Source organism: Arabidopsis lyrata (genome assembly GCF_000004255.2).
Source record: "Arabidopsis lyrata subsp. lyrata unplaced genomic scaffold ARALYscaffold_1, whole genome shotgun sequence".
In the NCBI taxonomy this organism is placed as follows: Eukaryota; Viridiplantae; Streptophyta; class Magnoliopsida; order Brassicales; family Brassicaceae; genus Arabidopsis; species Arabidopsis lyrata.
Window position 1 is genome coordinate 4,948,769 of NW_003302555.1, and position 11,542 is coordinate 4,960,310.

Sequence of the window (11,542 nt, forward strand, 5' to 3'; positions counted from 1 at the left end):
CTACATAAACAAGATTGAGACTGCAACATTTTTTGGTGAAATTCGACCAGGTTAGCTTTTGCTTAGTTGTATAAAAGAATAGGAGTGAAATAAAGTCATAAAGCATAGCAAGTTTCAAGTTACAAAACATTGGAAAACATTTTCCCGGGGATAAAAGAGAAAGTAGGCGGAAATAATTAGTGACTTAGGTGGTGGATTTGGCTTTGCGCTGCTTGATCATCAAGAGTTTCTTCTTCTTTCCTAAAGCTTTGCGCTTGTAGTGGAGGAATCACATCCTTATCTATGCTAAATTTTTTTTTGACTAAAATATCACTTGTTATGACACAGAAGGAGTATATATACATTGGAGAGAGAATCAAAAATAAATTGACACCTACTGAGGCATGGTGGTAGCTATAGTAGTAAGCTTGGACAAGTTTTCCTGTTATAATAATATTAGTTGTAATTTAAGAATCAAATCAATGAATTCAATGAAAAGCCTAGATGACAGAGAAATATTCCTCAATTGCAAAGCTTGTTTATACGAAAAGAGAAAGTAGATAAAAATAACCTGAATATCAAATTTATCAGAGTGATCCGATCCCTTGGCACACCTCCGGATTTTTCTTCCAGCATAAAGTTTTTTAAAGTTACGTTGAGTAGTCGAGGAACGTTTCGAACTTGGCATACACCCGCTCCTTCCACGGCCCAAGCTATAGCGACTCTTCCCCATGATTCTTGTCTTGTGCCCTCCTAAACCCTAGCTCTACGTATATATAAGTCATTTGGGCCTAACCTTTTTTTTTTTTTGGCACAACATTATTTAAAGGTTTCTAGTTTTCAACTCCCCGATCTGGGCCAATACTATAATTTTCGGTTTGGTTTGTCAAATATAATTTTTTAGCCGTTCGAAATTGAACCTCAAAAGGGTGTAGTTAGTTTTGTTCTGTTGCTCTGCTTTTTGCTTCATCTGTCACATGATTTGTATCAAACTTCTAACAACAACTCCAGTGAGGTTGTGTGTTTGGAGTGTGAGTGTTCATTGTAATGTATGTATCTCCAGTAGCTATGATGGTATTTTAAGTGAGAAGAATGTGAAATTATGTTGCTTAATATTTGCTCTCTCTTCCCTCAAGTATAAGATAGAAAAAAAGTAAAAGGATGCTATGTGATCATTTACAATGTGCACACCACTTGTATGATGAATTGTCTCTGTGGAGAATTTTTTGTAAGTGCTCCTTTCTCAAGTGAAAATCTATTTCTCTTTGGAAAATTCAAATGTTGTTTTTGTGAGTTTAGTAAGTCCCGTCGTTGATCTGAGCTCAAGATGATTGCAATTCTATACCCTTAACACACTCTGATGTTGTTTGAGATGATTCTTAGCTTTTTTTTTTTTTACAGTTGTTGGAGATGGGTGGGTCCTATCCACGAATGTTTACTCTATGATGCATACAGTAGCATCATTGGACTCTTGCACTAAAGCAAAGTAGTTTTCTTTATGCTCTTTACTCTCGAGCGTTTCCGGATATGGATTGAGTCGGCATCGCCGGAGGTAAGTTTCTGTCTTTTAGGAATTAGTCAACGTAGTGACATCTTTGGATTGTTTCAAAGTTTACATTTTTACTACACATTGACTAGTCTTAGAGATGTTCTATTATGCATATACTGACATAGACTTTTCCTTTCCGAATGCAAAGACTTATCTTTTCCTCCTCTACCTAATCTGTAAATCTTTCTCTCTCTCTCTCTCTCTTTTCCTTGATTGTGCAGAGATGGGAGGTTGTTTCTCTGTTTCATTGCCATGTGATCAAGTAGTGAGTCAGTTCTCTCAGTTATTTGTGTCAGGGGGAGTTATATTCACAATCTCTCCGAGAATCTGGCTTCTCTGGAGAAGGCCATGGGAGTGCTCAAGGGTCGGCAATATGATGTGATAAGAAGGCTGGAAAGAGAAGAGTTTACAGGGCGTCAACAAAGGCTTTCCCAAGTTCAGGTATAGCTTACTAGTGTCCTACTCATTCAAAACCAGTTTGATGATCTGCTTCGTAGTAAAGAGGTTGAGCTTCAAAGGTTATGTCTCTGTGGTTTCTGCTCCAAAGATTTGAAATTGAGCTATCGATATGGGAAAAGGGTTAACATGATGTTGAGGGAAGTTGAGAGTCTCCGTTCTCAAGGATTTTTTGACGTGGTGTCTGAGGCAACTCCGTTTGCTGAGGTGGATGAGATCCCTTTTCAACCCACAATTGTTGGTCAAGAAATAATGCTTGAAAAAGCATGGAACCGTCTCATGGAAGATGGATCCGGGATTTTGGGTCTGTACGGTATGGGGGGAGTAGGCAAAACCACACTACTCACCAAGATCAACAATAACTTTTCTAAAATAGGTGACAGATTTGATGTTGTGATCTGGGTTGTTGTGTCTAGAAGTTCAACAGTCCGTAAGATTCAAAGAGACATAGCAGAAAAGGTTGGCCTTGGGGGAATGGAGTGGGGCGAGAGAAACGATAACCAGACAGCCGTTGACATCCACAATGTCCTTAGGAGACGAAAATTTGTTTTATTGTTGGATGACATATGGGAGAAAGTTAATTTAAAAGCGGTTGGAGTCCCGTATCCTAGCAAAGATAACGGATGCAAGGTAGCATTTACTACTCGTTCTCGAGATGTGTGTGGGCGCATGGGGGTTGATGATCCGATGGAAGTTAGCTGTCTACAACCCGAAGAATCATGGGATTTGTTCCAAATGATAGTTGGGAAAAATACACTGGGAAGTCACCCGGACATTCCCGGACTTGCTAGAAAAGTCGCTAGGAAATGCCGTGGCCTACCATTAGCACTCAATGTTATCGGTGAAGCTATGGCATGCAAAAGAACAGTACATGAATGGTCTCATGCCATTGACGTTTTGACATCATCTGCCACAGATTTTTCAGGTATGGAAGATGAAATTCTCCATGTTTTGAAGTATAGCTATGATAATTTAAATGGGGAGCTGATGAAATCCTGCTTCCTGTATTGCTCTCTGTTTCCTGAAGATTATCTTATTGATAAAGAGGGGTTGGTAGACTACTGGATATGTGAGGGATTTATAAATGAAAAAGAAGGCAGAGAGAGGACACTAAACCAAGGTTATGAGATAATTGGTACCCTTGTCCGTGCATGTTTGTTGATGGAGGAAAAAAGGAACAAATCAAATGTAAAAATGCATGATGTGGTTCGTGAGATGGCTCTATGGATATCATCCGATCTTGGGAAGCAAAAGGAGAAATGTATTGTGCGAGCCGGTGTTGGGTTATGTGAAGTACCAAAAGTCAAGGATTGGAACACTGTGAGAAAGTTGTCTTTGATGAATAATGAGATTGAAGAGATATTTGACAGTCACGAGTGTGCTGCACTTACAACTCTATTTCTCCAAAAGAACGATATGGTAAAGATCTCGGCTGAATTCTTTCGATGTATGCCTCATCTGGTGGTTTTAGATCTATCAGAGAACCACAGTCTTGATGAATTACCAGAAGAAATATCAGAGTTGGTCTCTTTGAGATATTTCAACTTGTCATATACTTGTATACATCAACTACCCGTTGGTTTATGGACATTGAAAAAGCTAATACATCTGAATCTCGAACACATGAGCAGTCTTGGGAGTATATTAGGGATATCAAATTTGTGGAATTTGAGGACATTGGGACTACGAGATTCCAAACTGTTGCTAGATATGAGTTTAGTGAAGGAGCTGCAGCTCTTAGAACATCTAGAAGTTGTGACCCTAGATATATCATCAAGTTTGGTTGCAGAGCCATTGCTATGCTCTCACAGGTTGGTGGAATGTATAAAAGAGGTAGATATTAAGTACCTTAAGGAAGAATCAGTGAGAGTATTGACTCTGCCAACCATGGGTAATCTCCGTAGGCTCGGGATAAAAATGTGTGGAATGAGGGAGATAAAGATAGAGAGTACAACTTCATCATCGTCGCGAAACAAAAGTCCCACAACTCCATGCTTCTCAAACCTCTCCAGAGTCTTTATAGCTAAATGCCATGGTCTTAAGGATTTGACGTGGCTGCTGTTTGCTCCGAATCTTACTTTTCTTGAAGTTGGGTTCTCAAAGGAAGTAGAGGATATAATTAGCGAAGAGAAAGCTGAGGAGCATTCTTCAGCTACGATTGTTCCTTTTAGGAAACTAGAAACGCTACACCTGTTTGAATTACACAATGAACTTCATTTTCTTCTACAAACTTTTCCTCCTGTCGTCTTATTTGCATAAACGTTCTCATCGTTCTTTTGGTTAGTGTTCATTGGATTTGTATTTAGCTCTCTATTTTGTTTATATGCCGGACAATTTAAACACTTCTCTTAACAATGAGTGTTAGTTTCGGCTTCATAGAAACATTACACAGACCTTTGTTTCTTGCTTGGTTAGAAGAAGAAGACTCATGAGAAAAATGTATAAAAACTTTAAAGTTACTAACCATTAGAAAAGGCGGGACCCACCTTAATCGGAAGATATCAACGGCTGGATCTGCTTACGCAGATTAACTTCAGCGAAAAAAATGGCACTCTCGTTGCAATCTCCGCCTTGTGCAACTCTCTCTGCTTCAATCCAAGTACTCTCCTCTTCACTTACTTCTTTCAATCGCATGTATTTGTGCATTGTTTGTTTTTATCTAATGGATGCGAGCTTTGAACTTCGCAGAAGGGACGATGGAAGACGCTCGCCGCCGGATTCTCCGCTACTCCTCTTCCCGCCGTTAACTTCAGTATCCGTCGATCGATTCCTCGGATTCTTGCTTCCGCTAGTTCATCCTCCTCTCCATCGTCTTCGTCTCTCGAAGCTGGTATTGTTTATACCTTAGATGATCGTGTTTCTCATCATTCATCAATATGATTTCTGGAAAGACAAAAAAAAAAAAAAAGTATGTGTTTTTGAAAGATTGACTACGATTCAAGCTTTCTTTTGATCTGGGTTTGTTTTTGTAATGATTGGAATCACTTGTTAGGAAGCTATGCTTGACAAAGTTGCTATTTTTGAGCTTGAAAGTAGGGACCTTTTTTGTAGTTTGGGTGCTTTGAGTCGTATATTGGTCCAAAACTGATGCTACAGTGGTTCTGGTTGCTTTAGTTCTTAGCTGAACAGTGTTGATTTATGATTGAAATTGAATAAACAAATTGTGTCTTTGGTGTATAACTTTGTTCTTGGATGATATCGGTGATCCTAAAGCTCTCAACTTTATTTCTTCTGGAATGCTTTTGGATGATCATTGAATTGTTTGATGAAATTGTGTTTTTCAGGTGAGAACAATGAGCTAAATGCTGTTTCAGCTTTTAGTGAGATTGTTCCTGATACTGTCGTTTTCGATGACTTTGAGAGGTATGATATATATCTCTACTTCATGAGACTTTAGTTACAATGGTATATCATAAAATCGGTGAGATTCTTATAGCTTGAGATTCTATTGAGTTTTTGTCTAGATCAAGGATACAAGAAAGAAATTAGCTTAAGATGTAAAAACTCCCTCACAAGTATAACTTCTAACCTTTAGTTATTGTGAAATTCTCTCTTTGTCTTGGAGATAGTATAACTTTTTGGTTTTCTAAATTTTCTGGATTGATCCCATTGTTGTATATGGCTGATCTGCAGGTTCCCGCCGACTGCAGCTACTGTTAGCTCTTCTCTTCTTTTGGGCATCTGTGGTCTACCCGATACAATTTTCCGCGTAAGCATTTCAAGAGTTTTGATATTTGTAGATGATAGTATATGACTTCTCTTGTCGTGGGCTTATTTAATTTTTACATTTTTACATCACTATTAGAATGCTGTGGACATGGCTTTGGCGGATTCTTCTTGTGCAGGGCTCGAAACCACCGAATCTCGACTCTCTTGCTTTTTCAATAAGGTTGATCTTCTAAGCACTTATCTGTTTTCCCTCTTCCAGATCTTTGCTGCTTCAAGTATTTTTTTGCCTTATTACTGATGAGAAAAGTGCAGGCTATTGTCAACGTAGGTGGCGACCTTGTCAAACTCGTTCCAGGTCGAGTTTCGACTGAAGTGGATGCACGTCTTGCTTATGACACAAACGGCATTATACGCAAGGTAGTTACTAGACCATATGTTATATAATTTGAGTTTATGTTTCCTGTATCTTCAATTCACTGACTTGTGATGTGATCATGCTGTTGATGTGTGTAGGTTCATGATCTGCTGAGACTATACAATGAAATCGATGTACCACACGACCGGCTCCTATTCAAAATCCCTGCAACTTGGCAAGTAAGATTATTTTCAGCAAATAACAAAGCTTTCCCTTTTACTGTTCTCTCAGTATTGTGCTTATCGCTCTGATAGGGTATTGAAGCTGCAAGATTGTTGGAATCTGAGGGAATCCAAACGCATATGACCTTCGTTTACAGGTACCATAAAACAGTTAACAGACCTTTTGACTCTCTTATTTTAGAATTGTACATCCATCTGATTTTTGTTCTTTATAATCTCTTTTTGTATTCATCATCAGCTTTGCTCAAGCTGCAGCAGCTGCTCAAGCCGGTGCTTCTGTCATTCAGATTTTCGTTGGTCGCCTCAGGGTAACCATTTTTATAACAGTGTTGAGTAATTTCAGTGATATGCCAAAGTTAATATCTTAAAATCTTTAGGATTGGGCGCGTAATCATTCGGGAGATACTGAGATTGAATCTGCTATTAAATCGGGAGAAGATCCCGGTTTGGCGTTGGTCAAAAGATCATATAACTACATTCACAAGTATGGTTACAAGTCCAAGCTGATGGCTGCTGCAGTCCGGAACAAACAAGACTTGTTCAGTCTTCTCGGGTAAACTCAAACTTCCAAATCGCAGACCATCAACAGATTCTGATCCCGTTTTAACTCTAAAATGTTCTCCTCAATCTCAGGGTAGATTATGTCATTGCACCATTAAAGGTACTGCAATCTCTCAAAGACTCACCCGCCATTCCCGGCGATGAAAAATACTCATTCGTTCGGAAACTTACTCCTGAAACCGCAACACATTACCACTTCACAAACAAAGAGGTTACTTCTGAACCTAACCAACACTCTTTTGCTTCTGATTTAGCTAAACCAGTGTCTCACCCTTTTTGTTTGATTTTGGTTTAGCTGATCAAATGGGACCAGCTAAGCTTGGCTTCAGCTATGGGTCCTGCATCAGTAGAGCTTTCATCAGCTGGTGTCGAAGGTTATGCGAACCAAGCGAAACGCGTTGAAGAGCTTTTCGGGAAGATTTGGCCACCTCCTAATGTCTAAAACACAGCTTTTCTCTTCATCACTAAGGATAGGTATCAATAAGAGAACTAAATGTCCATGTTACTTGAACACTACCCTCTTTATCTTCCTCCCCCTTTTTCTTTTTCGTGTCTCTTGTAGTTCATCATGGTTTCTGCTCTGAGACTTTTTTTTTTTGTTTACAACAAAAAAAAGAAGACTTTAGTTGAAGACTAAAACCAATCCTTGTCATGTTGTTCTGTATAACTTTTTGGTTTTCTAATTTTGCTGGATTGGTACTGATCGGATTATACAAACCAAAATCGAACCGATTATTTTTTGTAAAACCAATCGGTTCTATAAAAGTTCACACCAAACTAAAAATTTAACTATCAACTGAAAATACATAAAGTTTTGGGAAAATTATGAAAAAAATCTAAAAATAACCAAAATTATTAATCTAGGCCATATCTTTTAAATTTAAGATGTAGACTAACCAAAGACAAAAGTATCCTTATATTTATCTAATTATATGATTTAACATAAAAACAAGGGAGACTCACAAAAATGCCCCTTTTTCAATACCCCTTTTCAAAAATGCCCCATTTGGCTGTCCATTTTTAAAAATACCCCTTTTTATGTACAAAATGACTAAATTACCATTCTTTTAATAAAAGATATCACAAATATATAAGAAAAACATGAGAATGTGCACACATCAAAATTATAAATTTGATTTTGTAAAAACTTGTAAAACCTTTAAAATACCTTGTAAAATTTTCCCGTAAAAATTTTTCCCGCCAAAAAAATTTTTTTGCGGGAAAAGGGATTCCGCAATTTTTTTGGCGTTAATTTTTTGGCGGGAAAAATTTACAAGGTATTTTAAAGGTTTTTACAGAGTATTTATAAGGTCTTACAATGTATTTTAAAAGGTTTTACAACGTATTTATAAGGTATTTATAAGATATTATAAGATTTTACAAGCTATTTTATAAGGTTTTACAAGTTATAAAGTTTTACAAGTTTTTTATAAGGTTTTACAAGTTATTTATAACTTGTAAAACCTTATAAGTACTTTGTAAAATCTTTTAAAATACATTGTAAAACTTTATAAAACACTTGTAAAAACTCTGTAAAACCTTTAAAATACCTTGTAAATTTTTCTCGCCAAAAAAATTGCGGAATCGCTTTTCCCAAAAAAAAAAAATTTTGGCGGGAAAATTGCGGGATCACGTTTCCCGCCAAAAATTTGCGGGGTCACTTTTCCCGCCAAAAAATATTTTGTATTTTGTGGACCTAATTTTGTTTCAAATAAGGGTAAAATGGTCATTAAAAATTAAAAGAGGGCAAACTTAAAAATGGACTCTCAAAGGGGGCATTTTTGAAAAGGAGTATTGAAAAAAGGGCATTTTTAACAATTTCTCTAAAAGCAAATTAAAGCCACATTTATAATTCTATATAACCCACATTAGTTACAATTTTTTTTTTTTTTTTTTTTTTTTTTTTAGTTTGTGGGGCTTTTGGTTTAGCCCATGTATGGTTTGTTTAACTTTAATAAGATTCTCTTGTGAAAAAAAAAAAAAAGTTACAAATTTTTTTTGAATTTTTATTTTTTTATTGATTATGATAAAATTTGAAGATAAAATCTGAAAAATATGCCAAACTAATCTAGAACAATTTTTAATAATATAACTCTAAATTAATTCCCTAAACCTATGTGAACTATGTTGTTAGTTACTAATTCTTAGACAAATAAATTTGGACATTGGCATCCAATCACTGTTTGTTTGACAAATTCTAAAATAAATGGTTAAAAATGTTTTTTTTTTTTTTTTTGGTGGGCGAGAAAGACAGATTAAATACAAGAAAAGTGGGAATTTATGGGAACCAAATGATAAATAAACAATAAATAGGATGAACATAAACTTATCCATCTCAGTCAGATGCATTATCTGATATCTGGTCACTTCTCTATCATGTCAAGTTCTATAATTTAGTAACTTCCACACAAGATATGTTTATCTTCTAAATTTTACAAATATGTCTTGAAATTAGTTGTTGACAAAAAAAGATAATTGAAATTTAGTTCAATCATTTTTTCCTGTGTGATTGTGTTTTTCTTTTGACGACGTGTGTGATTGTAAATTGTTGTGGGTTCGTATCAATAAATTACAAAGAAATAGCTCGATTTCAATGCAACTTCATTACAAAGTCGAATAATTGGAGTGAAGTGAAATAGAGTGACTGACTGATTGCTTATCCTTTCGATTATTGAAAGATAACTATTATTACTTTTTTGAAAACGTTTTACGAAAATTATAAGGTTCTCAAATTTTGTCGAACTATTTTTTTCGTATTTTCCTTCTCCTAGAATTATTTGTTTAGCAACATATCGTAGATTCTATTTCAAGAGGGAGACAGAGCACGTGGTGTCTGCCAGAAACCTATCGGTCATCTACATGTGGATCTAGTTTTCCCACATCCTACAATTATTATACAAGATCTTGTCTTTTCCATCTTGTGGATTTAACGTAATGGCTGTATATTCCATTAAAAAAAAAAAACAACCTTAAAGAGATTAGTTAGTAAAAAAATTGTTTCATATGGCTTTTGAATTGTGTTTGCGTTTGTTATCGTCGTTCCTTAACCGTGTTTAGGTACTTAGCGAAATAGATGTTACAATTATAACAAATTGTAGAGTATTTTAATCGTATTAATATATCTTACCGATCGAATTTTTCGTTCAAGATTTTCATAAGAAATTATGATTTTACTAGTTGATAGATGCAATAATTAGAGTTATGGCTTCAATCCCACATGCAAGTGATATGTGGCTACTAGAGGTTTCACGTGTTAAAATAATTGTTTATTTTTGTACAAATTGGCTTTGGTTTCATTTATTCTCACCATTATTGGACACTGGTTCCTGTAACACGATTGTGATTGAGACAATGTTTTATATTTAAACAAATGTTTCATGTGCTTGACCAAACTAGTTTTTTTTTTTTTTTTTTGAACCTAAAGTTATTGTTTATTAATCCATTTTGTTACAGAGTTTAAGACAAATATACATTTCCTTAAACCATGTTTTTATAGATCTGAGATCTCAAACCTTGGAGTCTAGCTAGTTATTTCTTAAAAATATATAAGAATTAATCACTTATTTGAACTTATTTGTTAATTTAGGCATAAAAAAAATAGAGTTTTAGTTTATTACTTAAGTTTAAACTAGTAGTTGGCCGGTTATGTTTTCATGTTTCTCGAGTCTTTCTAGATTAATTATATTAACTCAACGTTAATAAATCAATTTAAGTTGGTCATATGACTCATACTAATATCACTATTACACGGAAGTCAAAATCTTAGAAAACTGGAATATGAATTAGTTTCGTGTAAAAACAGAATTAATTTCGTATTAGAGTCACTAATCTTTTCATCTGCAATTCCAATCAGTTAAAATGCTCATAAAAATAGTCATAGGATTGTGTTCAGTGACCTGCAGGTTTCATCATTCATGGATGAATCATGCATTAATAATATAAATTTATCTACTAAATTTTATTACATGTGAAAATTTTACATATTGTATGCTATCCAAAAATGAGAATTCATATTAGAAACTACATCTACCATGTCAAAAAAGAAATCCACAAAAGTCAGTTTTTAAAGATTCGAAAGACTGTCTTTCTATCTACGGATATGTATAAAAACTACGTGGACAATTCAATCTAGACAATAAAATTCATATCATTGTCATACCCATTCAAACAAACGAAATTAAGACTAATTAACTGATAAGGACGAATACAATTGTTTTCCTTATGAAATTCTTTTACTTTTTATTTTCCAATTTTGAGAAATTTGATTAGTTTACGTTTTACAACCAAATATATATAAGAAAATCTAACTTTTTCTCTTCTTGAAAAACTAATGATTTTTTCTAATAACACGGCATAAATACAAACAGAAAAATTACAGTTCTAATTTGTAGACCAAACTCTATTTTACTTTTGACATTTGTACCCAACTCCCTCTCTTCCAGCGAAGAATAACTATAAGTAGTTTTAAGGGCAACAATTTTTAAAATGTTACTGTGGTCTAGTGGTTAGATTGAAGTTTTTTGTTGTACAGGTTATGGTTTCGAATCCCATACATGTTGAAATTTGTATTTTTTTTTTATAACAGCTTTTGTTAATGGGCCAAAAATTTTTTTGCTTTAGGCACTCAAATAGTTTGGGCCGCCCTGAAGACATTAAATAATAAATCCAACAATTTCTCTTCTTGTGAGATTCAACACTTTTTTTTTTTTTTTACAATTCTCGATATTATAA

At 34.9% G+C, this 11,542-nt stretch overlaps 2 protein-coding genes across 2 annotated transcripts; both read left to right on the forward strand.

Annotated features, from left to right (window-relative positions):
* The first annotated feature begins 1,127 nt into the window (after window positions 1–1,127).
* On the forward strand, window positions 1,128–4,358 carry LOC110224780 (disease resistance protein RPS5). Its single transcript, XM_021011883.1, has 3 exons — window positions 1,128–1,207; window positions 1,381–1,531; window positions 1,750–4,358. Exon 3 carries the CDS (start codon window positions 2,114–2,116, stop codon window positions 4,241–4,243), a length of 2,130 nt encoding a protein of 709 aa, XP_020867542.1. The 5' UTR covers window positions 1,128–1,207; window positions 1,381–1,531; window positions 1,750–2,113; the 3' UTR covers window positions 4,244–4,358.
* Window positions 4,359–4,471: 113 nt separating this feature from the next.
* Window positions 4,472–7,512, forward strand: LOC9325985 (transaldolase). Its single transcript, XM_021011884.1, has 12 exons — window positions 4,472–4,583; window positions 4,673–4,814; window positions 5,269–5,347; window positions 5,618–5,693; window positions 5,790–5,873; window positions 5,966–6,070; window positions 6,167–6,247; window positions 6,323–6,387; window positions 6,489–6,558; window positions 6,628–6,803; window positions 6,884–7,022; window positions 7,107–7,512. Exons 1-12 carry the CDS (start codon window positions 4,530–4,532, stop codon window positions 7,251–7,253), a joined length of 1,218 nt encoding a protein of 405 aa, XP_020867543.1. The 5' UTR covers window positions 4,472–4,529; the 3' UTR covers window positions 7,254–7,512.
* Window positions 7,513–11,542: the final 4,030 nt, after the last annotated feature.

Bases quoted from the DNA above. Each gene is read 5' to 3' on its own strand.
- LOC110224780 (XM_021011883.1), top strand. From the start codon at position 2,114: ATGATGTTGAGGGAAGTTGAGAGTCTCCGTTCTCAAGGATTTTTTGAC.
- LOC9325985 (XM_021011884.1), top strand. From the start codon at position 4,530: ATGGCACTCTCGTTGCAATCTCCGCCTTGTGCAACTCTCTCTGCTTCA. The intron at 4,815-5,268 runs GTATTGTTTATA...TGTGTTTTTCAG, and splicing joins GTCTTCGTCTCTCGAAGCTG to GTGAGAACAATGAGCTAAAT. The intron at 6,248-6,322 runs GTAAGATTATTT...TCGCTCTGATAG, and splicing joins AAATCCCTGCAACTTGGCAA to GGTATTGAAGCTGCAAGATT.